The sequence below is a fragment of the Triturus cristatus genome, chromosome 8 (genome assembly GCF_964204655.1).
Source record: "Triturus cristatus chromosome 8, aTriCri1.1, whole genome shotgun sequence".
Taxonomy (NCBI): Eukaryota; Metazoa; Chordata; class Amphibia; order Caudata; family Salamandridae; genus Triturus; species Triturus cristatus.
Window position 1 is genome coordinate 805,523,396 of NC_140591.1, and position 26,872 is coordinate 805,550,267.

At 45.9% G+C, this 26,872-nt stretch overlaps 1 protein-coding gene across 1 annotated transcript in view; it reads left to right on the plus strand.

The window, feature by feature from the left end:
* The window catches only part of TM9SF2 (transmembrane 9 superfamily member 2), a 262,110-nt gene that overhangs the window by 212,875 nt on the left and 22,363 nt on the right, over nucleotides 1–26,872 (plus strand). Inside the window, exons 15-16 of the mRNA XM_085622258.1 lie at nucleotides 14,781–14,892; nucleotides 20,589–20,760. Coding sequence (XP_085478384.1) covers nucleotides 14,781–14,892; nucleotides 20,589–20,760 — 284 coding nt within the window. The remainder of the gene's footprint in view (nucleotides 1–14,780; nucleotides 14,893–20,588; nucleotides 20,761–26,872) is intronic.

A 26,872-nucleotide genomic window follows, 5' to 3' on the forward strand; every position in this document is an offset into this window, starting at 1 on the left:
GCGGGTCCCCGCGGGATCTAGGCCTGGATCTCAGTCGGTGCCGGTCGACCTCACGACCCCTCCTCCGCCGACACCGGTGCCACCCCCGGCACCGTCTCCGGACTGTGTCGTTCCCCAGTTCAGTCCCGGTCCGGACCCGGCGCCATCCGGCGCCGCATCCGACGCCGATGGGTGACCATTTCATTTTCCGCCCGGCTCCGATCATTTCACCTGTTTACCAGGAATCGGATGACGATGGCGACTGGGAAGTGTCTGGGTAGATGAGCTGGGGGATGCCAGTGGCCTTGACACCTTCCCTGACACTGGCTTCATCTCTCCTCCGACTGTGGCTTCGGCGGAAGGTGCTACCTTTTCTGTGGCGTTGCGTAAGGTGGCCGAAGCCCTTGGGCTGGAGCTCCCTACTGTGGCCTTGAGGACTAACCTCCTCACTGAAGTGCTCCAACCGTCAGCAAGCTCCTCGGAGCCTCTGCTGCCATTTAGTGGGGCACTTGGTCCAAGCCCTCCACAATACCTCCTGTGGACCGGAACGTGGCCCGGCGCCACCGCCCTGCACCGGGCGGCCCCAGTTTCCTGTCCCAGCACCCCACGCCTGAGAGCCTGGTTATCCAGACCTCTACTTCCCAGACCTCCTTCCCGTCCGCGCCCCCGGATCGGGAATCCAAGAGACTGGAGCAGTTTGGTAAAAAGCTGTTCTCCTCCCTTAGTTTAGGGCAGCGGTCTATTAACACCGCTTGTCTCTTGGACCGTTACTCCCACTCTCTGTGGGATACGGTGGAGGACATGCTGCCCCGGTGACGCGGCTCGCCCAGGCTCTTGCCGAGGGACGGGATGCAGCACAGTATGCCAGCCGATGTGGTTTGGACACGACGGACTCGCTAGGCAGGGCCATGTCGTCCACAGTGGTGCTTCGTCATCATGCCTGGCTGCGGTCCACGACTTTTTCCGGGGTGGTCCAGAGCACCCTCATGGACATGCCCTTTGATGGCAGTCGCCTCTTTGGCGACAAAGCGGACAGTGCGCTGGAGCGCTATAAGGACTCCAGGGCTACGGCCAAGTCCTTGGGTCTCTCGGCCCGCGTCCACAAACTTCCGCTTTTCGCCCCTTTCGTGGCCAAGGAAGGAGCGCCCCCTCACGTCCGCCTAGCCGCAGGCCGCTGAACCAACCTCCACGCGGTCGTGGACGTGGATCCGCCGAGGTGGTACAGGGGGACAACGTGCCGGTCCATCCACATCCACCCCAGCAGCATCTGCCTCAAAGCCCTCCTAGTCCGCGCTTTCAGGCCCATTCCACGCCAGTGGGAGGCAGAGTTCGCCATCACCTGCTCAACTGGCGTTCCATCACTTCGGACAGGTGGGTGCTACAAATCGTCCGAAGGGGCTACTCCCTCCCCGTCGAGACGACCCCTCCAGCCATTCCACCGCAGTGCCACAACATGTCGGGGGATCCCTTGAATCTTCTACAGGAGGAAGTTGCGGCCCTCTTGGCCAAAGGGGCCGTCGAGCGCGTTGCTGGTCCAGAAGTAGGCCGTGGTTGTTATTCCCACTACTTTCTGGTTCCCAAGAAGGGCAAAGGGGGTCTATGCCCTATCTTGGACCTCAGGCACGTCAACGCCTTCCTCCGGAAGGAGAGGTTCAAGATGCTCACCTTAGCTCAGGTTCTGGCTGCCCTAGACCCTGGAGACTGGATGGTCGCGTTGGACTTGTAGGATGCTTATTTCCACATCCCCGTCCTGCCGGCCCACCGGCGTTACCTGCGGTTCACGGTTGGTCAGGAGCATTTTCAGTTTACCGTGCTCCCCTTCGGACTCACCAGTGCCCCTCGGGTGTTCACGGAAGTGATGGTGGTGGTCGCAGCTCATCTGCGCAGATCAGGGGTTCCAGTCTTCCCCTATCTCAAGGACTGGTTGTTGAAGGCGGGCTCGCCCCAGCAAGTCGTCTCCCACCTCCAGACTACGGCCGACCTCCTGCATTTGCTGGGGTTCTCCATCAATGTGCCGAAGTGGCATCTGAGTCCCTCCTAAACGCTCCTATTTATCGGGCGGTTCTGGGCTTATCCTCCGGAACAGCGAGTCTGGGATATTCAGGCTCTGCTTCCCATCTTTCGGCCTCTATCCCGGGTTTCGGTCCGGTGTGTGCTGCGGCTTCTGGGGCTGATGGCATCCTGTTTAGTGCATCACGCCAGGTGGCGAATGCGGGCTCTGCAGTGGGACCTGAAGTTTCAGGGGGCCCAGCATCGGGGCAACCTGTCCGACCATGTCTTGATCTCGGAGGGCACTGCAAGACAGTTGCAGTGGTGGCTCACGGACCGCGATTGGGTCAGTGGCAGATCCCTCTCCCTACCCCAACCGGAGCACGTAGTAGTGACGGATGTGTCCCTCCTGGGATGGGGGGCCACATGGGGCAGGCGGAGATCAGAGGACTCTAGTCTCCGGAGGAGTCTCGGCTCCATATCAACCTTTTGGAGCTGAGAGCGATCCGACTTGCACTGAAGGCATTCCTTCCCGTTGTTCGGGTAAGTGTAGTGCAGGTGTTCATGGAAAACACCACCGCCATGTGGTATTGCAACAAACAGGGCGGGGTGGGGTCATGGACCCTTTGTCAGGAGGCTCTGCGCCTCTGGACATGGCTGGAACATCAGGGCATCACCCTGGTGGTTCAACATCTGGCGGGCTCTCTGAACGCCAGAGCAGACGAACTCAGCCGCCAGTGCATGATGGATCACAAATGGCGTCTCAACTCGGACGTGGCGCAAGGCCTCTTTCGGCAGAGGGGAGAGCCTTGGTTAGATCTATTCGCCACCGAAGAGAACGCGCAATGTCAGCAGTTCTGCGCGTTGGAGTTTCCAAGGCAGCACTCGCTCGGGGACGCCTTTTGCCGCGAGTAGAGTTGTGGTCTGTTGTACGCCTTTCCGCCTATACCACTTCTGCCCAGAGTGCTGAAGAAGATCAGGCGCGACCGGGCCCAAGTCATCTTGGTGGCTCCGGATTGGGCACGGAGGTACTGGTATCCCGAGCTACTCAGTCTGTTGATCGATCCCCCGATACGACTGCCTCTTCGGGAGGACCTTCTGTCGCAGCAGCACGGGATGGTCCTCCACCCGAACCTGTCCAGTCTCCACCTCCATGCGTGGAGATTGAGCGGCGACAGTTGATGCCATTTGACTTGCCTCCTGAAGTCTGCGATGTGATTCTGGCAGCCAGGCGTCCCTCCACAAAATCGGTATACGCCTGCAGGTGGAACAAATTTGTGGCATGGTGCACAGCAAAGGCTGTGGATCCCCTTTGCGTCCCTCTTTCTGAGGTTCTCTTTCTTCTTTACATGGCCCAGCAGGGCTCTGCTCTGGGCACTCTTACAGGTTATCTTTCAGCTATCTCTGCTTTCTTATGGCTTCCTGATCAGCCTTCTCTTTTCAAATCCCCTGTTTCTCGCTTCTTCAAGGGCATTACTCACATGTTTCCTCCTGTCCCTTTCGTAATGCCTCAGTGGGATTTGAACCTGGTATTGACATATCTGATGTGCGCTCTCTTTGAGCCACTTCATAATTGTCCCCTTCGTCTTCTCACTCTCAAGACTGCTTTCCTAGTTGCCATCACCTCTGCTAGAAGGGAGAGTGAGCTCCAGGCTCTATCTTCTAAGCCTCCTTTTCTTTCTGTCCATCCGGACAAAGTTGTTCTCCGGACTCGTCCTTCCTTTCTTCCTAAGGTGGTGACTGCTTTCCACATCGGGCAGTCTGTCACGTTGCCTACCTTCTTTCCGCCTCCGCATCCTTAGGAAGAGAGGCTCCACCGTCTGGACCTAAAACTGGCGCTGTCCTTTTATTTGGACCGCACCAAGCCGTTCCGAGTGGATGACAAGCTCTTTGTGGGCTACGTGGGTGCTAAGAAGGGGAGGGCAGTACACAAGCGAACCATCTCTCGGTGGGTCGTATTGTGTATCAAAGCTTGTTATTCCTTGGCTAAAAAGGAACCTCCTGTAGGGCTGAGGGCCCATTCCACTCTGGCCATGGCAGCGACAACTGCCCTGGGTCGGGGAGTCCCCTTGCAGGACATCTGTCAGGCGGCAACGTGGGCCTCGCTGCACACGTTTGCCAAGCATTATTGCCTGGACAGCCAAGTCCGGAGAGACGGCTTCTTTGGCCGTTCTGTTCTCCAGGACTTTCTGGTGTGATCTTGGTTCGCAGACCCACCACCGGGGTTGGTATTGCTGGGGTATCTATTCTAAGGTGAGGAATCTAACTAACGTGTTTCTTTCAGATGAACAAGTTACTTACCTTCGGTAACTATATATCTGTAAGTAACATTAGTTAGTTAGATTACTCCCCGACCCACCCATCCTCCCCGTTCTGCGAACCGACATCTAGGGTTAAGGTTATCCTTTTCAGGGCCCTAGACTATTTTTGCACCAGTGTCGGTCTCTTGCATGGCTCTGCGTTCCTGGCGTGGAAAGCTATGTACAAGAACTGATGTCAGTGCGCGAGGGCGGCGTCTAAGTACTCCGACGTCATTCCGGAGCATGACGCCGACGATGGACGCGGAGCCGCAGATGACGCCTAGCGACGTGCAAAGGGTATTGCTGACGAAAAATCTTTCCGGATCCAGCCTGACGCCTGGGGATATTCTAAGGTGAGGAATCTAACTAATGTTTCTTACAGATATATCATTCCGAAGGTAAGTAACTTGTTCATTCATAATACATATTCATTTTCAAACATGAGGTTAACGTAACAGACCCAAAAAAGAGCTCTCTTAGCTCCCCAGAGAACCTCCGATGGAGTGCAGTCCTTGATGTTGAAGAAAAGAGCTTCGCAAAAATACTTAATCAACAGCTAGATAATTGGTTCCTTCGGAGGACATTAATCCAGTTTTATCAAACTGGGTTCAGGAGACGAAGTAGCATTAGAGACGATCTGCTATGTCTCGCCACTCCTTTTGAGCAAATAGTGGTGAGCAAAGGTCAATCTCTTTATGCCACTTGTATTGAATTTGAATCAGTATTCAATCTGGGCAAAGACAGGCTTTGGGCTAAAGTGGCAAACTGGGGAATTTATGCCTCCCTTCCATCAGCAATCGAAAGTCTTTATTAAGACACCTGGGTCCAAATTAAAATCTTATCAGAATGGGTCATGTCAAAAATAATTGCCACAAATTGTGGCCTAAAACAAACCGGCTGCTTCCTTGCTCCTCTACTGTTCAATCTATTTTTATTTGACTAAAATCAATCCCTGACAAAAACAAGAGCTTTCCATATCAAGGTAGCGAGCACTAAGATCCATGCCCTGAATTATACGAATGACACCATATTAGATCAAACTCCCATTGGGCTCCCACGATCATTATATTGCCTCCTTTTGCAATACAAACAGGGTTAAAATGAATAGCTATAAATCCAAGGTTCTGATTTTTGACAGTAGGTTGGGCAAAAAGGGTGTTTTGTGTTTGCATAAAGCAAGGCTGGAAAGGGTAACTGCCTCCAACTATCTAGGAATGTGGTTCAACAAAAGAGGGCGCAGAGAGGCACATCTGAAAGCACTGAAGAATTCGGCACAGACACTAAACTCTCCTTTCAAAACATCTTAAAAACATGACTGGCCTGGATGCAACAAAATTGTCTACGTTTATGGGGAGCAAATTAATGCCTACTTCAGCCGGTGAAATTTTTGCATTTAGGAACCGGTTTAGCAGCTGCAGTTGCTATCAACTCCTTTTCCACCTGTCAGATTCCACGGCTCTAACGTATATTTGCCAGGATTTTAATTTAACTAGGCATGAGCTGACTGTGCACGCCAAATTTATCTCCTATTGTGCAAAACTAAAAGAAATGGGACCAGACTATCTTTGTGGCAGATAATCAAAAATTTGTCAACCATGTGGAACAAATATCTCAAGCTGTTGCTCCACTCTCGAAGCACAAGTCTTATGGGAAACGAGTCTCCTAAGCAAATGCCTGGCAAGAGTGCTAGTAAAGCAAGCAACATTTCTGTCAATTGCACTGGACCAAAAAGAACTGGGCAAGAAAGTAAATTCAACTCTTTTGTCCAAACTGTATGATCCACCAAACTGGCCGGCATGCCTAAAGCAACTGCTCTCGCTGGAATAAAAAAAACAGTTAATCAGGCTGTGGCTAGTAGTACCTCTGAGGGGGCATTGGTATGGAAAGTTGTGCAGTAACTCTGACCAGCACTGTAGGCTGTGCCACGCTGTTCCTGAGGCATTGCAAAACATGATGTGCAAGAAATTACTTCCACTCAGAAAATAGTGGTTACGACCAATGTTCCACATCCTTTATATAAGATCTTGTAATGAGGATGTTGCATGCTGTCTCTGTGGATCCTCTTGCCAGTTGACAGGACACCTTTTAAAATTAATCAAATAGGCCATTAAAGAACTGAGTCGAGTGACTGTACTTTTTTAATATTACAGCTTTTTAGTTCATTTCGAAAACGGGCATAAAGGTCTCTTTTTTTCACCAATGCCTTAAGCCCTTTTTAATTTTGTTTACAACTATGTGCAATAATTCAGGCATATCAAAAGAAATGAGAGGGACCCCCTTAACCATCCAGGGGATTAGGGTGCTACTAATGGGTAGAAAGAGAATTCCCTTGGTGGAAGGATGAGTTTAAAAACTGAGTTTATTCCAATTCCCAGCACAAAATCGAGCCCATGCTTTAGAACATATACCCAACTAAAATGAAACCATAACTATTGTTATATTTCATATACACAAATTGCTAGAATTTTATTAAAAACACAAGACAACACAATTAAAAATAGATATGAACCTGTCTATAATCATAAAACAAATTCATATACCATGTGTTTCACATACTATTGATGAAAACCTATTTCATTTGTGGACAAATATGCAGGCAGACATTTTTAGAGGCTTTTTGCTCCTTTCATTTGCAAAAGCACAGGCACTTTATTTCTCATCCTTATTTTTGTATGTCTATTAATTGATATGCAGTAGGTGCTATTTTTATGCATAAAGATGAAAGAATTATTTATGAATTTAATAAATTACACAATACATTTTTATCCGTCTAGTAGCTTCCTTAGGCCCATAAGAGATACCAAATATTTCAAAACTCTGGTATTTTCTAACTTTTGGGCATTTGACAATGAATCTTCAATTTGATGTGTGGATTTTTCCAATTGATAAGTATTTTTTTTCTCTCAGAAATTCACCCGTTGTAGTTCTCTCAAGCAACTATAACTTGTACCCTAATGTAACTATAAATTGTGCCCTCGCCGTGCACTGCTAACTAACCCATATATTACATCGCTCAAGATATATATGACATCATTGAAAATATCACCGCAACATTTGCAGTGAAATTATTTATGAGAAAACTGTGAATGGTGGAGGCGTGAGTTATAGTAGCTGTAGGGAACGAGTTAGTTACTTGAGATAACTATAGCTGGTGATTTTCTGTGGCTCTTTTTTAGTTTAAAATGTCATGTTTAACTGACATTTTCGCCTAACTATGACATCCCTTAAACCTTTGTTTTTTTTTCAATGAATTTCGAAGGTTTTTTTTATGCAAAGTAGCAAATAATCACATTTACTATCTATAGCATCACTTTAACCTATGTTTTTCTCCTTTGAATTCCTAGGTTTTTTTTTAATAAAGTTATATTTTATTAAACTTTATTAAACTTAAGGCCAAACCCACACCGCACATTGCTCCCTACAGGAAGGTTTTTGGCCATGTGCAGCTGCGGGTTAGCCGCAGTGTGGAGCCGAGCCCTGTGAGCAACTGCCAGTCTTGAACTGCCTTGTACTCCACCCCAACCCCATGCGTGCGCCCAAACCTCTCTTATTTTTCTGTTTTGGTTCCATGGATCCACATCAACGCCCAGCGTGACACCCCTGGGTGTGGATCTGGTGTCGGGGTTGGCTTGTACATCAATCGGGCTACATCATGCCACCATGGGGGGGGGTGTGTATGTGTGTGTGTGTGTGTGTGTGTGTGTATGTGTGTGTATATATGTATATATTTGGAACAGGGAACACTCTTCCCTCTTTAAAAATCCCAGTTATCGAAGCATTCATGGAGGGCTTTAATTAAGCATGTAATCCCATCAAGGGTCGAGAGGAGGAGGAAAGGCATCTATGACAAATTGTTCATCATATATATCAGGTCAAACAGAGTTTTCATTCCAAACAAGCAGCCAAACAGTGCAGCATTTCGTTTTTCGATCCTCCCAATCATGTGCAACAATAGCGGGTGTCAGCTGTTCTCGTTTTAAATACACTGAGGTGGGAAACAGTGAGAGATAAAAGATCGTAAGTGCTACGTTTATAGATGTACCAGCACCTTAGTTTCATGTGTGCTGTTTAACGTTCTTGATCAGAATATCCATTTACACAAAGTACTATCATGTTATTCATTGCTATGTGCAATTATTATTTAAAGCAATAGCCGAGTTTCTGAGAGTCTGATCCTAGTAACATTAGTGTCCGGACTACAACGTCCATCATGCTTTTCAACTGTTTTTTCAGCAAAATACTATGTCCTCCTCAAATACAGAACTTAAGAGCTCATATCCAGATTCATTAATATGAATCTGGAATTTGCTACCACTTTCATTGCCTCAAAGAAATCATTCCATGTAGTGCCGGTGGCAAATGTATTTCGTTTATATGTCTAGAACACTAATTCCCGTCGATAAAGTTATTTACATTTCCATTAACTGCCAGGCTGCTTGTCGTTATTGAATGTTCTCTTTCCGAAGTGTAGGGGAATATCGACCCCCAAAAACCCTGGCTGCCATATAAGTTTCTAGAAATCTTCAGCCAGCAGGCCTCTCTTAGAGCACACATGAAACGAAGGTGCTGGTACATCTATAAATGTAGCACTTACGATCTTGTGTCTCTCCTGCCTGTAAGATCGGCATGGTCCTGATATTACAGGCAGCTGCAAAGGACCTGCAGTGGTGGCGATTGGGTCTGAGGCAGATCCCTCTCCCTTTCTCAGCCAAATCTCACAGTAGTGACCGATGCTGGAGCTCCATGCGATCCGACTGGCATTGAAAGTCTATCTACCCTCCATCAAGGGAAGGCTAAGGTGTTCACGGACAACACCACTGCCATGTGGCACTGCAGCTAACAGGCTGGGTGGGGTCGTGGACCCTTTGTCAAATGGCTTTGCGTCCCTTGACAGGGCTGGGACAATGGGGTATATCATCGGTGGTTCAACATCTGACAGGTTCCCTGAACATCAGGTTGGATGTCCTCAGTTGTTGTCTAGCAGATCACGAATGGCATCTCCACCAGAGGTGGCGCAAGGTATCTTTCTGCAGTGGGGAGAGGCTTAGTTAGATCTGTTTGCCTCCGCCAAGAACACACAATGGCAGCAGTTTTGCCTCTTGGAGGTTCGTAGGGTACTTTCACTCAGAGACACTTCATCTCTGGTGGAGCTCAGACCTCTATACGCCTTTCCGCTGATACCACTCCTGCCCAGAGTTCTCAAGATGATCAGGAACGACCTGGCCCAAGTCTTCCTTCTGAGTCGCTCTGGGCATGGAGTCCAGTATCCTGGGCTTCTGAACATGAGGGTCGATCCTCTGATCAGGCTGCCCCTTCGGGAGGATCTTCGGTCGCAGCATCAGGCAACCTGTCCACTCTCCGCCTTCTTGTATGGAGATTGCATGGCGGAAGTTGGCGGCTTTCGACCTTCCTCCAAAGTCTGTAACGTCATTCTTGTAGCCAGGTGCCCCTCCACCAAGACAATATACGCCTGCTGTTGGATACAAATTGTGGCATGGTGTTCATCTAAGCAAATTGATCTCCTTCTTGCCCCTCTTTCTTAGGTACTGTTATTCATTCTTTCGCTTGCCCAGCATGGCTCTGCTCTGGGCACTCTCAAGGGCTATCTTTCTGCACTTTATGCCTTCTTGCGGCTGCCCTCCCTTTTCAAATCCCCTATTATAAATAGGTTTTGGAGGGTCTTGTACACGTTTCACCCAACCCTTTTCATTATGCTTCATTTGGACCTTAACTTGGTTCTCACATTTATGATGTGCGCTCCTTTCGTGCCATTGCATAATTGTCCCCTTAGGCTGCTCACCATCAAAACAGCCTTTCTTGTGGCGATTATGTGTGTCCGGAGGGTGAGTGAGCTGCAGGCTTTATCTTCCAAGCCTCCATTCTTCTCAGTTTATTCGGACAAACTGGTGCCCTGCATTAGGGCCTCTTTCCGTCCAAAAGGGATAACACCATTTCTTGTGGGCCAATATGTCACTTTGCCCACTTTCCACGCTCTTCCACATCCTTCTAAGGAAGAGGAGCGACTCCACCGTCTGGACCCAAAAAGAGCATTGTCATTCGTTCTGGACTGTTCACCTGAGTTCCAAGTGGACAACCAAGTCTTCGTGGGGTATGTTGGTGCGAAGAAAGGTCAGGCAGTGAAGCAACAGACCATCTCTTGATAGGTTTTTCTCTACATCAAGATTTGCTATGCACTGGCCAAGAGACAGCCTTCTGAATGCTTATGGGCTTATTCCACCACAGCCAAAGCTGCGACCACTACATTAGCATGTGGAGTCCCAGTCCTGGACATTTGCCAGACAGCAACATGGGCAGCCCTGCACACCTTTACCAAGCATTATTGCCTGGTTAGTCGGGCCCCAGGGACTGGTATCTCCCCGTATGGTCCTGCAGGACTTCCTCGTTTAAATTTGTCCGCAGACCCTCCACCAGGGATGGTATTGCTTGGGTATCTATTCAAAGGTAAGGAATCTGTATCTAGTTTCTATCAGATGGACAAGTTGCTTACCTTCGGTAATGCCTTATCTGTCAGACTATATCTAGCCGTAGATTCCTTACAGTCCCACCCATTCTCCCTGATCTGCAGACAGATCTCGTGGGTCAAGACTTATCCCTTTTAAGACCCTAGTTTGGACACACCAGTTTCGGTGCTCTTCATGGCTTCACGCTTCTGGCGGGGAAGGTCGTGAAAAGTAACTGATGTCAGAGCGCAGAGGTGGAGCCCATATGGGCGATGTGGATTTCACTTCCGGCGCGGATGACGACGCATGTAGCCAACATATGCCACCTGCCTGCAAGCAGGAGCATTGCTCACAAAAAATCTTACGGATCCAGTCTAATGCCGGGGAAAATTCAAAGGTAGGAAATCTGCAGCTAGATATAGTCTCTACCAGATAAGACGTTCCCGAAGGTAAGTAACTTGTTCTTCAATATTAGACTTGTATAATGTGAAGGTGATAGTGGATTCTTGACGCATTTCTGTGGTTTCAGAAGGCAACTCCACCGTCTTTAGGACACCGTGGATAATCTGCTGATTTACATTTTTATACCACTTTCTAGTCATGATGTCGACTCCATATAGTTAAAAACACTAAAAACAAAACGCATAAAAAGTAATTGTATTGCACAGCAGCCATTTTTATCAATATATAACCCACAAATTCCTCTGGCAGAGGAACTATCTAAATCTACAAACTGAAACAAGAGGTCCAGGTACCCATCCTTCTCAACCCATATAAAGAATCATGTGTCCAACTTAATACCATGTTCTTTTATATAAAGGGAGTGTTGGACTTCTCCAAATTATATTTTGTACTTGGACAAGTCTTTAGCAATACAGGAAAAAACGTTCTAATACTTTCAATTCACGGTTTTGGCTCCACCTACTTTTATATTGAATATTCTATTTAATCCCTGTCAGTCTTTGTTAATGGGTATTTTGTTACAGAAGTATAGACACTTGGCTCTATCCTTTAATTACGTTTTAGGATTAAGGGATCTATATTTGGACTATATACCATAATTTAATATAAATGGAACACTATAGATAAATGGAGAGCACACACTATGGCAGGGTCTTATGATTGGCTAAAAGTAGAGGTAGATAATACCAGTGATAAAATAAACACTTTTGAATAAAAACTGATACTGGGTTTATTGAAAACATTTAAACCAACAAATTAGGATATCCTTTCCCCTATTAGTTAAAATTGGTTGGTGATCTTTTGTTGCAAGGTCAGCTCCTTATTACCATTCACAGAGAGGTAGGACGGGAAGAGCGAGGGAATGAAGGAGACGTGCAACATGCTTTCACTTCACTATGCAGCATGTTTCTAAATGAAACCTACTCCATACCACATATCTCTACCTGGAATACATGTAGTATCTCCAAAGTGGCTCTGATTAAAGACAAGTTGGCATAAGTAAAGCTGCAAACATACATCCATAGGTGTATATGAGGCTTGTCACTGCAGGGGCAAACATAGAACCTTAGGCATACTGACAAGCCAATCAAAATGTGTTCAATCACTGAAAGTGCAGGGAAGCCATAATTTGCAGTTTGAAATGAAAGAATAGAAAGATTCCTTAGATTTTTTGTCAAACATGTTTATTTCTGTGAAACGAGCAACACAAAAACAAGTGAAATCATCATGTAAAGGCCAGTTGCCTTTAACTTAAATCCCCCACACCATATTTCAAATTTCTGTGGGTAAACTTGCTAAATTGGCCAATGATACGTGTGACACCTTCAGGCAGGTGTGACATTTCACTTTCTGGGACTTGGTGTTTTGCTTTTAGACAGAAACCATTGACTAGATTATTGTGTTACAAATTATATGAGAAGATTTGGTAGATCTGCAGGCCTTTGTGTAAGAGTTGTGTATGCTAGTATGTGTGCCTCTGTGTTTTCTTTGTCAGTGGCCAACTATAAAGGTGTTTTCTGAATGCGTGGATGTGTTAGGTGTGCATCAGTATCTGTAGGTCCTGATTTTGTGCATGGTATCTTGTGTACTTCCTGCATTTTTCAAAAGCCGAACCTTTCTCTTCGAAAATGCCTGTTGTCCTCTAGCAAGAGAGTCTTTATATTTGTCGGAGATCTTGCTGTAAATAATTCCACCTGAAGGAGTTCTTTAACAGTTAATCATAGTTACCTAGCATTCTGCATATAGTGCTCCTTGTGCCAAGCCATTTTTTATACACAGTATCTGCTAGCTAACTGAGGACATCTACATCCCCTCTTCATTAATTTCTCGTGAGCCTGTTAATCAAACTTTGACGATTATATTCAGAGTGGTATCAGAAACACAATGTCGGTCATCCGTCTCCCTCCCACTGTGGCACTGCCATCCCTTAAGATGCAAAATAATAGGTCAACATTTGTGAACACCTCCTCGATGGGCGTACGGTCTGATGAGAGTGGTTTGTCAGAGCTATAAGGAAGGCCTAAAGCTCATGCCAGGCACGGTCCTGTACTCTCCACCCATTAGCGTGAGCTTCTTCACGCAGTTCCCACAAGCATTGACAGGGAAGGGCAGGAGAGATGCAAGAGTGTCCTCGGTGGGAGACCTATTCAGAGACCGGGAGCTTATATCCTTTGGTCAGTTGCAGGAAGATCACGACCTACCTGTGGGGCGTTTCCTGGCCCACTGGACACTGGCGTAGGTGGGATGTCTGTGGAGTGTCACTGTGTCCTAACCGAAACAACACCCATGCCCTGCATGTCATGTGGCGTGGTCGGAAACTAGTAACCTGGTTCATCAAAGCTTTGGCTCACACAACAGACCCTTTGCTGCCCATCCGCATACTTTGGGATACTGACATTTGTCGAGCCCCAACGCCAAAGGAATGGGAAAGTACCGTACACTACCCTTGCAGAGTGTTCTTTAATGCCAAGTTCCAGTACATTCAATGTAACATACAGCGCAGGACATAACTCACTCCGGCCGCTCTTCATTGAATATTCGAGTCGTCCTCTCTTTGCCCAAAGTGTCATGCACCTAGCTCGGATCTAATACATATGTTTTGGTCTTGTCTGGATGCTGCAACAGTGTGGTCTGGAGTCACAGATATGCTCATCACACTGACGTGTCGTGACAACCTCCATACCTTGGAAGGGGCACTGCTGGGGATATTTAAGCTGAGGAAGGCTCAAAAGGTGCCCAACCGCTTCATAGATTTGGCAATACTCATCGCATTTCGGGCCATCGCGAAGGCCGCCACACTCCCGACGTTCCAACACTGGTGCGCAGCGACACTCAAGTGGGGCAGGGCCGAGGCAGCTGCGCTGCGTTGGGAGGAAGTCAGGGGCCCTCGCAAGGTACCAATTGCAGACTTGTGGGACATGTGAGAAGAATTTGAGGACACTCAGGATTCCCCCCTGGATGTGTGATCATGATGGCCGTTAGGGCCCGCTTACATATGCCCAGGGACCAACCTCAGGCGGCGCCGATTCGGTCTGGCGATGCTACTGCCCTGTAGAGCCTGGTGAATCGGGTGCGTGTCATCTCCGTTTTCCGTAAGGGAGGGGGGTGCTCCGGAATCACTCATAAAAGTATGTTGATTGCTACACGTGGCCTTAACATAGGACGCCACAGGATTTACCCCTCATAATTGAATTGCACAGTATAAAATATGCTTTCTTGATTAACGCCACAATGTATTTGTGATCTGCTATCGTGTGTGGATTGTTCTGACATTAAGTTCTATAGTACTGAACCACTTACTCCTGCCATGGAATGCTGTGCATTGTAAGGTGCACCTTGTACTGTCGTCCGCTGAGGTCAGCCATGTATGTTATACGCCTATTGTTCAAAACTCAATAAAATTGGTTGGAAAAAAAACTTTTGTGAACATGTAGTTTAGTGTACAGTGATGGGTTGCATGTGACATTTTGAGGCCGTGTACTCTGAACACTAAACAGTGAAAACATAAAGGTAGGCAATTACTTGCATAATATAATATGTATAAATGACCCAGGGTATAATTGTGATATTGCTTTTTTTTTTTATTTAGGTCTCATCAAATGTATTACATGTTTGGCTTCTTGTTTCTTGTATTCATCATTTTGGTTATTACCTGTTCTGAAGCAACCATTCTTCTCTGCTACTTTCACCTCTGTGCCGAGGTAAGTTTAATATAAGTGTTGAAACTGCTATTTTTGGGATTTAAGTTTAAATTAAGTTGCATGTCACTATATCAAGGTCAACCATACCTACCTACAAAAGCAGTGCATCTTCAAGATAAAGTATATATTTTCTATCCTGAACTCTCACTTCCTCTGTCATGTAACATTAGGGCCAGATAGTGCATGCAATACATTTGTCACCCGATAAATAGATTGCGATTTACTGAAGGTGTTTCCACTGTAATACACATTCAGTTGTAATTTAGTACTGAAATCATAGTAATAGTTATACAAAATTGAGAACGTTATATCTTTGTCCCTGACATGGTTGGCAATGAACCTTTGCTAAAGGTTTTTAAATATTAAGATGTTTTATAATGTCTTCTTGCATTATTGAATTTTAGATGGTCTTTGATTTGCATTGCATGTTTTAACGATTGGTTTGTAAAATTTAACCTGTGATTTTCATTACTACACAGACAAACTAAGGATTCTAAAACTTTTCCTTTTGGTACCACCAATGCCAGAGGTCCTGTCCTATGCTATTTACTTCAGAGAGATTTAGCAACTCCTTCAGGTCCCTAAAGGTAGACACCCCTCTATCTGCCAGACCTCATTCAAGGTATTCAGGGATTGAACCTTATATGCCTCACCTTTCCTGGGAATTTGGTTAATTACTGCTATGGAAAGTATTATTTCACATCAGTTTGATTACATTGTTTTAATCAATCCAGCAATTATTTCTTGGTATGGAAGCAAACAAATGTATCATATAAAGCATATGAAGCATTGGAAGTAGTAGGCTCAGATGAGTAAAAATGTGCTAAAAAAAACACGCAAGCATGTGTCAAAACTCATGGGAGATAAATACAAAGTGTGGCTATATTGTTGTGTGTGAGAATACATCCAAATTGATAAAATCATGTAATCAACTGAAATTAATGAATGAAGATTTTCCTTTGTGGTCATTAACCAAATTCTGCACTTTTTTATGCCAGTGAGTTAATAGATGTAGTGTCTAAGCTCCTAATGATGTATAGACATACACAAAAAGGGACCTATCACAACTGCTAAAACTAACGATTCGCCCAAGTTCCAAACCCCCTTTGCCCTTCAGTGAGGCACTTACAGATGTCCTTCTAGGTACTTGGTCCAAGCCTAGCACAGGGGCTCCTGTGAACAGGACAATAGCACACCTCCGTCGCACTGCACTGGGTGATCCAAGCTTCCTCAGCCAACACTCCACCCCTGAGATCTTGGTAGTTCAGACTTCAACAGCCCATGGCACTTTCCCTTCCATTCCCCCAGACACGTAATCCAAAATGTTGGATGCATTTGGGAAGATGTTTTCTTCCGCCAGCTTTGCATTGTAGTCTGTGAACACAGCATGCCTATTGGGCCGATTCTCGCACAGCTTATGGAAAACTGTTGGGCAAGTGCTGTCACAGGTTCCAGAGGAGGCCCAGATCGTGCTCTCCCAAGCACTGAAAGATAGGAGAGATGCGGTAAAGTTCCCTATCGGGTGTGGTCTAGATACGACTGACTCACTGGGCAGAGGATCTCGTCAACAGAAGCCTTAAAGCGCGACACCTGGCTGGGAACAGCTGGCTTTCTGGGGGATGTCCATGCCAATCTTACGGACATGCCCATCGATGGGACTCATCTCTTTAGACAGAAAAACTCGCCACTGGAGCGCTTCAAGTACTCACGGGCTACTTCCAGGTCCCTGGGCCTCTCTAACACCTCACTCCCAGTCTGCTTTTTGCCCCTTTCATGGCAATGGAAGGGATTTTCAGCTGCATCAGCCATACCCCTATCGTGGTCCTGCACAGGCACTCGAAGTTGTGCGAGAACACGGATGTGGTACATTCCGACCTCGTGGAAATGGTAGCCAGAACTCATCCGCCACCCACTCCTCTGCGGATGCAGCCCCCAAGCCTTCCTAGTTTGGTATTGCAAGACCATGCCAGTTCAGTTGGAGGGAAAATTCAACATCATCTCCCCCACTAGCGGTCCATAACACGGACAGATGGGTTTTGCAGATCATTTGAAATGGCTACTCTCTTCCTTTTCTGTCTTTTCCTCCTCCTTTACCACCAACTGAAGAACGGCTGGCGGAGAATCATCTGTTACTGCTCTCCTTGCCAAAGGGGCTTTAGAGAACGTACAATTTCAGAAGAAGGCAGTGGTTGTACTCCAGCGACTTTCTTACACCAAGAAAAGAACAAAGGTTTACGTCTTATTCTAGACCTCCGGACCGTCCATCTCTTTTTTAAAAAAAAAAGGAGAATCTCACGTTGGCTCAAGTCTTGTCTGCCTTAGACCAAGCAGATTGGATGCAGGATGCCCATTTTCACATCCCCATTCTGCCACCCCACAAAATTTACCTGCTGTTTAAGGTAGCGCACGAGCACTTTCAGTTCACTGTGCTACCCTTTGGCCTTACCAGCGTGCCTCGGGTGCTCACCAAGGTGATGGCAGTGTTTGCAGCTCATCTGCACAGTTTAGGGGTTTCAGTCTTCCCCCTACCTTAATGACTGGCTGTTGAAGGTGTCCTTGCCCCAGACTGTTGTCTCCCACCTGTAGACTACGGTGGACCTCCTGCATTCGCTGGGGTTCACTATAAATGATACAAAGTCACACCTGACTCCTTCTGAGACGCTCCCTTTCATCTGAGCTGTTCTGGACTGAGTGCAGTTTCGGGTTTATCCTCCACAGCAGTGAGTCCACGATATTCAGATCATGATACCAATGTTTACGCTGTATCCTGGATTACAGTGAGAATGACTGATGCTTCTAGGACTCGTGGCATCCTGTTGGTAAATCGTGCCAGAGGGCATATGCGGGCTCTGCAGTGTGCCCTGGTGATCCAGTGGGCACAGCATCAGGATAATATGTCCAACATGGTTCAGATCACGGAGGGTACTGCAAAAGACCTGCAGTGGTGATTAACAAACGGCTTTTGGGTCAGAGGCTGACCCCTCTCTCTTCCCCAACTAGATCTCGCAGTAGTGAAAGATGCATCACTACTGGGATGGGGCTGCCATCTGGGTGAGGTGGAGATCAGAGGGCACTGTTCTCCAGCAGTCGGGGCTCCACATCAACTTGTTGGAGCTTCGGGAAATCCGAATTGCATTGAAAGCATTTCTTCCCTCTGTCAAGGGGAAGTTAGTGCAAGTGTTCACGGACAACACGACCGCCATGTGGTACTTCAACAAGCAGGACAGTGTGGGGTAGTGAACCCTTTGTCAAGAGGCCATACGCTTCTGGACATGGCTGGACCAGCAGGGCATGATCCTGGTGGTTCAAAACCTGGCAGGTTCTCCAAACGCCAGGGCGGACAAAATCGGCTGACTATGCCTAGCGGATCAAGATTTGTATCTCCAATCGGAGGATGCGCAAGGTTTCTTCCAATAGTGGGAAGAGCCTTGGTTAGATCCGTTTGCCTCCGAAGAGAACTTGCAATGCCAGACGTATTGCACGCTGAAGTTTCCAAGGCGGCTTTCACTAAGCAACGCTTTGCGTCGTGAGTGAAGCTCAGGCCTCCTGTACGCCGTTCCCTCCATACCACTTCTGCCCAGAGTTCTCAAGACGATCAAAAATGACCGGGCCCAAGTCATTCTTGTGACTCCGGACTGGGCACGGAGAGTTTAGTATCCAGAGCCTCTTCGAATGATCATCGATCTTCTGATCAGGTTGCCTCTTAAGGAGGATCTTCTGTCTCCAGCAGCAAGGGAGGGTCCTCCACCCGAACCGGTCAACTCCGCATACTTGTGTGGAGATTGAGCGGTGACAGTTGATAGCTTTTGACGTTCCTCTCTAAGTAAGTAGTTTTATCTTGACGGCCCTCCACCAAGATGGTATACGCTTGCTGATGGCAAAAATGTGTAAGATATTAGACAGAAAGGTCTATTTACCCTCTTTCTGTTTTTCTATTTAATACTTTTCTTTTTATTCTTACCCGTGTCGAGCAGGGCTCTGCTTTGGGCACTCTCAAGGGTTATCTTTCTGCTCTGTCCGCTTTCTTGCGGCTGCCTGACCAAACCCTCGTTTTTTAAGTTCCCTATTGTGAGTAGGTTCTTAAAAGGGCTTGTACACATGTTTCCCCCTACCCCCTTTACTGCAGTGGGTTCTAAATCTGGTTCTCACATATCTTATTTGAGCTTCCTTTGAGCCATTACACAATTGTCCCCTCCAGCTGCTTACCATCAAGACAGCCTTTCTAGTGGCAATAACATCTGCCCAGAGGGTGAGTGAGCTGCAGGCTTTGTCATATAAGCCTCCCTATCCTATGACTTTCCTGGATAAGGTGGTGTTTCGTGGGTCGATAACTGTATTAAGATCTGCTATGCCCTGGCTAGCAAGCAGCCTCCTGAAGGTTTAGGAGCCCATTCCACTAGGGGGAAGGCTTTGATCACGGCATTGTCTCGTGGAATGCCAGTCCTGGACATTGGCTTCACTGCAATGATAGTCCAGTCTGCAGGGATGGGTATTTTGTCGTTTTGGTCCTGCAGGACTTTCTAGTCTACTAAATATGACCGCAGCCACCACCAGGAAGTATGGCTTGGGTATCTATTCAAAGCCAAGGAATCTTCAGCTAGAAGTCTCTGTTAGATGAACAAGTTATTTACCTTAGGTAATGCATTATCTGGTGGAGACAAAATATAGCTGCAGATTCCTTAAAGACCAACTCATGCCTTCTTGCGCTGCGGACTGATTTATAGGGCTAGGGTTGATCCCCTTTGCAGGGCCCTAGTTGTGACACACACTAGTCAGTTCACTTCATGGCTCTGCGCCTCTAGGGTGGAAAAAGTGAACGTAACTGACATACACGCATCTGGGTGGCGCCTATATAGATGACTGCGACATCTCAACCTGCGACGTCGCATAGAGCCCACCGGAGCCACCTGACATCGAGCAGGGGTACTGCTCACGCAAAAGTTTCCGGATCCAGTCTGACGCCTGGGAAATTCTCCAGCTAGATAATGTCTCTCCCAGATAATGTGTTACCGAAGGTAAGTAACTTGTTCAACACCATTAGCTTTTGCATTGCTGTTGACTGATTAACAATTAAGATGTCATTAGCAGAACCACGCACAGCTGTCCACCACCTTACTGCCACTCAAACTTTAAAATCTTACGGGAATTATTGAAATACAGTTTACACAAAGTTCACATTTAGTCTGACTAAAAAATGTAATGCAATATGTTTGCCTGGCCAAACGTATTTATTGGAGACAACCCCTAAGTTGAATTTTAATGCAGTTTTTTGGGGGGGAATAGGGGGGGGGGGGGTGATGTACACTGTCAGAAAATAATATTTGCATATTGTTTAAGTTTAAAATTATGAAATGTTAAGAGACGTTCTTTTATAACTGGCAAATGTCACCTAGAAATATTTTCTAAAGATTTTACAGAACAGAGATGTAGTGGTGCGAGTTTATCCTTCTTTTAACATATTTATATTCTATTTCTTAAGCAGTTTGGCGTAGGTATTCCCTCTTAATTCAATTGGTGGACTGATTTGGGGGGATTTGAGATGCTTGAATAAAAGAATACATTGCCAGTTTTTCATAAATTTTCATAATTTAAAACAGTTTTTGCTAGGTTTGATCACATCTGGTGCATCATGAAATAAATGATGCTTTCATATTTTCATTAAACTGTTTTTTCTTTTATCTTTCCCCCACCTACAGGATTACCATTGGCAGTGGCGTTCGTTCCTTACCAGTGGCTTTACAGCAGTTTATTTCCTTGTTTATGCCGTCCATTATTTCTTTTCAAAATTACAAATTACCGGAACAGCCAGTACAATTTTGTACTTTGGATACACGATGATAATGGTTTTGATATTCTTCCTCTTCACAGGTAAATATAATTCCAATACTAAAAAAAACTACACTACATGAAAGATATTTAACTATCATACTTTGCTGATTTGCATCAAGGAGTTGTTTAGACAGTTCAAGCTTTTGAGCAAGTTATGATTTGAAGGATGCACAGAAAAGTAACTACATTATTTGTGGTTCGGGGAAGTATGTGTTAAAATTTCTGGTCCCTAAAACGACAAACCACTGTGGGCTATTTTTACATATGCTCAGACAGATTGAACTGTCTTGTAAAAAAGAAAATTATGAATAAGCAAGCATTGGCACAGCCATTAGGACTTGCCTTCTGGACATGTTAGAATTGCCAATGTTTTTAGTGATGCAGTACAGCATCCCTGATGCTGTGTGGCATGGCTAAAGAGGAATAAAAGCAACCACTTATGACGCTGCAGCATCATTTTGTAAGCTCCTATACTTATGAATCTCACATCAAAAGCCACACTCACACTCCCGGGACTCTGTCCCTGGGCCCTTGCTAGGGATTCATCCTTTGGAGACCAGCATTGAGCTTAGTACCAATCAAGGCTAGGTATACACTTACAGACTAGGCACTGCAGGGAGACCCTTCCCAAAGTTACCCTACTTCGACCTTTGAACAAGTCTAACATGAGTGTTCTTGTGTCATTCCTGGAGGTGCCCTTGGAGGCCAGAGCCTGAGAGAGAGAGAGACTGTGGTGAAGTCTACCATGCACACCTGGAGACCATTCTTATATAATTTATATAATGCAGGAAAAAGAGCTGTGAAGTCAATATACATGTGAGAGTAGTATTGACAATAGCTGTCGGGCAAGGAAGAATCAAGTGGAAAAACATCTGGGCCCACTAAGCTGAAGCGCACGCATACATACTGTGCGTATTTCCCACTGCGCAAGGTATGGTTCCTAATAGGGTGGAGAGGAGCCAGGAACACTAACTAGTGTGCCATCTACACACAAGCACCTCCTATCCAGAACCTACAACAGGTATGTGCATAGCAACATACAACATGTACTGTGAGTATGTTTGCGTGTTACTATATGTTGTGCTGCTCCTACTTCCAAGCATCATTGGTAAAATTAGTATATTTTATGAGTTAGAAGACCGTACATGGGATTTGTATATCCTTATGGAAGTTTCCCAGTTATAGCCAGCACCTTTAAATTGGTTAGTAAATGTATTTTTGTTGCAGAAGTATTCTGCAAGTGTTCTCTCGCTTAGATTAATTATTTAGTTCCAAAGCGTTATATATTTGGAACACATACCAACCTGCATAATGCGCAGGCCTTCTCAGTTGTAGCACTTCAATCCCATGGCTCATAATCTGAAGTTATAAACTATGGAATAGTAGACTTGTAGTCTCAAAGTGAGGGTTAGAATGGGCAGTATCATTAAGGTGCAAACGTTCCAGAACTGAGCTCTCCTAGACGCAAAAGCATATGTGTAAGCAATCCTCCAATTTCCTACCGGATATCTGGTTATTGCTCGGAGAAGTGCCACCATCTGCGCTGTTCTAATGCTCCGCCAGTCATTGAAGTAGTCTCAGTGTGTGTCTGGCTCAAAGACGTCAGTACTTCAGCCGAGGTTATTAATCTTAAAGTTTACCACAGGTCTTACTTCATTGATGCAGAGCTTGGTGGTGTTGCTCGTGTTTTTACTGGACAGCCATATGACTGTTCTCCCATTGAGAACATCTAAAAGAGGATACCTTCTAGTTTGTCTGATGGGAAGCCTTTCACTGAGGACACCAACTCCAAAGCTTACATTTGAAGAGCTGGTTTGGGATGCTCCAGACTTTCCTAAGTTTTACAGAGACTAGAAAGATGATGCAAAGGCTTAGTTTCTTGTAAGTGCTTTGAACTAAAATGTTATTGGTATGGTACATTACCAGGCCCCCATACTGGTTGTGATCCAGAAAGCAGCCGAAGCTCCGAAATTGGATATATCTTCTGCTGAGAAGTGTTAGATTCACCAAGAAATTCATGCACCCCATTGAAGAAGCCTTTGTGAAACTGGTCATTGTGGCTTGTGTAAGCCTTTGTCAATCCCGGCTGTCAAAATGCACGCAACTTGCAGCTCGAACCACTCCAACAAAGCTGAATTTGAATGCACACCTTGAGAGCTTGGTACAAGTTACATCTGACAAATTGTGCTGCAGTGGATTTCCATTTTCCTCTTTCTCCCTAAAAGCACCTTCTTACCATCTATACAAAGTGTTTCCCTCATCACTTGGCATCATGCCTCCTAGATTGATACTTACTTGATTTGCGGAAAATGGTGGCTATGGTAGCAACGCATTAGCCAGAATTGATGAGCGCACCCTTCTCTCAGTCAAAGAAAGAGTCATAGTAAGTGCTCCATGGCTCTTTAGACAATGTAGATGCTCTAGTCTGTTGCATGGTCATGGTGTTTTGAAGACTCTACTGTAGCAGTTGTTTTAGTTTCTCTAGGATTTTTCCAGTCGGATATCGAGACATGTCCTTTGCAATGGAAAGACTATTTTGAGAAAAACAATTCCTGAAGCATTTGAAAGATAACTGGTGTAGAGCATAATCCTGGGTTGTTAGCCTCTCTAGCAAAATTATTTTTAACTTTAGTACTGCAAGTATCACCCTGTTAACCCCAGGCCTCATAAACATTCACAGCAACAGCATCCCCTGGAATACTTCCACAATGTGTAAGACAGACATGGACATAGAGACGAGAAGCAGCAGTAAAATAGCATGACTATATCACGTTTTTAAACAACTTTATTAAGCTTTTTCAAAAGGATTGACAAGGCATTTCTTCACTTCTCCGATTTAGCCTATATGGAGTTTGGTTCAGAGGATTACAAAAGCTCTCAATTACAATATTTCAGGTCTTGTCTTGTATGGTAGCACCACTTTTGCAGCTGGAACCTTTTCTGGATTTGCATGCTGTGCATTATTCTGCCCTCTAGTGGTTGGGTACGGAATATATTTGATAAACTTTTTGGGCATAGTCAACCACCATTTTGTGGCATGTCTGTCCCCTTGGAACGTCAGACGTGGACCCTGAAAGCCCCAGTAACGTGGTAGCCATCTTCAGGTAGTTTTTTCTCCCGTTAGGTCTGGAGTCAGAAGTCAGGGCTTCAGCATCGTTGGAGGAAATGTAAAAAGTTATTGACATAGCAATGAGCAGAACATCCAGAAGAGTCCTGAAAAACAGTTAGAAGGAAAGATTCATCGAAGGTAGACTAACATCCATTGAATATCTCTGAAATAAGTAGGTGCACCATTCCAGGGAGCTCACCTCAGGGGTCGAAGAATGTGCATACGTGGGGCTGGAACCATTCAGGGAAATGGAGAATGCTCCCTTCATGTTCTGCCGCAAGTGCCATCATAAGTTTGAACAAAAAGACAGCCACAAAGTATGAAACCTATGCCTGCTCAAAGACCACAGCCCCGAAGACTGTGAAATGTACACAGAGTTCAGTGCTAGGGAAAAGCAGAGGTAGGAATTCAGCACCACGATGGAGACACCGCATAAGCAGCACATTTCCCTCAAGTGTCTATCTAGTGATGATGAAGAAAACAGAGGGAACTGACATAGCGCAGGGGTAGACATCGAAGAGTTTGTTGGTGACCTGAAAAGCGACAAGTACCAAAGAAAGAACACAAGAGGCATGCTTAGGTAACCCCTCAAACAGTGGGCCCGAGACATAGCCATCAGACCCAAAGAACGCAAAGATTCCCTCTACACCAAAATCCTAGACGAGCAAAGGGAAGACAAAATAAAGAAAATCCTATAGGTCTCAGCGCAAGAGCACCAGTTTGACACCAAAAAGCCATCAAGACCTTGGGAGGGAGGAGTCGACGAAACAAGACACGCCGACTGTGGGGAAAAAAAGGCAAGATAGGAATATCTTATTAAAAAAAAAAATGTGAGGTGGGTCAGAAAGTGCCTCGCGTAAGCACCATCCATGGAGCTACTAGTTGTCACTCACCAGTTTGCTCACTCTGTCATCATCGGCACTTTCTTGACAGAAAATGAATGTGACCTAACTCTGAACAAATGTAGAAAATTCAATAAGAGTGAGGTGTGTAAATAAAGGTGACATCTATCTACCATCTAGGCCCCGTAATGTGAAAAAGAGTAAACTAAACTCCCCATAAGTTAAAATTGAGTTGTGAACATCTATCACACATTTTTTTATTTTGTTCACACTCCGTTAAAAACACAGCATGTTTAGACTATTTTAACCTGAACGGCCAACATGTTTCATTGCCCTAAACGGGCAAGGGGACACATCTGGGAGGTATTGAGGGAGGACTCAATACCTCCCAGTGCCCAAGTGTTTTAGATCATGGTAGGGAGGCTTTTTAAGGTGGAGTTAAAAAGATCCCATGTACATAAAGGCAGGGGCGGCTGCTCTCTGGAAGCAGCTGTGGGGCGGGGAAGGGGGTAGGAGGGTTAAATAAAAAAATATCACCTGCCGGCTGGATGACCAGCCGCCGCCACCACCTCTCCTCATTCCTCTTTCCGGCTTCTTCTGTGGAAACAGGAAGCACCCAAGCTCCCCATAGCCAATCAGAACGCTGCAATACAGCATTGTGATTGGTCTGCACACCCGTGGTTTGGTGCTCAGCCAGGGAATGGGAGCTTGGGCATGTTCTCCAGGCAGGCTGTAATGCAGACTGCATGGAGAACATGCAAAGTGTGCATGAATGTCTGGCCGGTCTGAGAGTGCCAGTCAAACATTCATGCGCACTTAAATAGTGCCCACCACTCCTCCTCCTGCTCTGAGAGAAGAGCAGATCCACCCCACCGAGCTGCCACAGCAGGTATAAATAAAATTATATTAAAGCGAGTTATCTTTTTTTTTCTCACTGCTAAAGGCAGTGAGATGACGCTCCTCCGTCTTAGTGGAGAAGCCACCATTGCATAAAGGGCAGTTCAGTGTTGAATTTAATCATAATGGGCACAGCCTTGGAAAGTACTAAGGCCACAGTGTTTACAGGCCCTCCCCCAGAAATGGAAAGCTAGAGAGTGGAGGTGATGGGACGAAAAGTAGACAGAGCAGCTTCACCAAAAGGAGACTAGCCAACCCCAGTGAGCTCCTTAGTAGATATGGGAATTAACAATGGGAGGAAATAGAGGAGTTGATGCAGTACTTCTCCAAACAATACAGAAAGAGTGCAAACAGTGGGCAAGGCTATGTCAAATACCTGCCTCTTGTCAGCCTTGGAGGTTGTGTATATGGCAAGCGAGCAGCTGTGTACAGGCACCACCCAGAGAAGGCATGCTTGACTGAGAGTCTAGGTGTTTTAAGCATGAGGTGCACTAGAATATCACAAACACTCTATTCATAGGAGAGCAGTTGTTTGGCACAGTGGTGTTTGACACCTTGTAGCAGATTGAGAAGGACCATGAAATGGTAAAACAAATGGAAGCCCTATAGTTCCACCACCACATAAGAAGGGGAGCAGCTACAATGAGTTTGCACTTAGCATGTTCATAAAATGTTTGACTGCGGTGACAGCACACTTGAGAATGCAAGGGATCTATGTATACCATGTATACTATGTATACCACTGCCTAGATGGTAAAGGCCAACTCATTAGACAATGCCAGAAGAATATAAACATGGTCATGCATACCCCCACGCAAACTGAGATTCCTATTGAACTTGAAGAAATCCTTCCTTAACCCCTTCTGTGCCCATGACGAGCTGGACTCGTCATGGGCCGCAGTTGCGCTGTGCCCATGACGAGTCCAGCTAGTCATGAACCCCGCCCGCTAATGCAACGCCCGGCACAGGGCGGGGAAAGGGCGTGGCACACAAGGGGTTAAACTGGAGACAAATATTTTTAGGAGCTAGAGTAAATTCCAGTGACACAAAAGCAATTTTCATGACAAAAAGGATCCTGGCTTTGATGGAGAAAACACTCCTTTACCAGGAGGGGCTATCTCTGAGGGTGAGGATTCTTGGGAAATTGATGGGTAAAATTGCGTCTTTCATTCCCTTTATTCCATATGCCAAACCCCACATGAGACCAATACAAGAATGTACACAGAAGCAATGGTCAAAAGCAATTTTAATGGTTTTTATTCTGAAGGTACAGAATGAAATTGCATTTTGGAACATGAGCAAT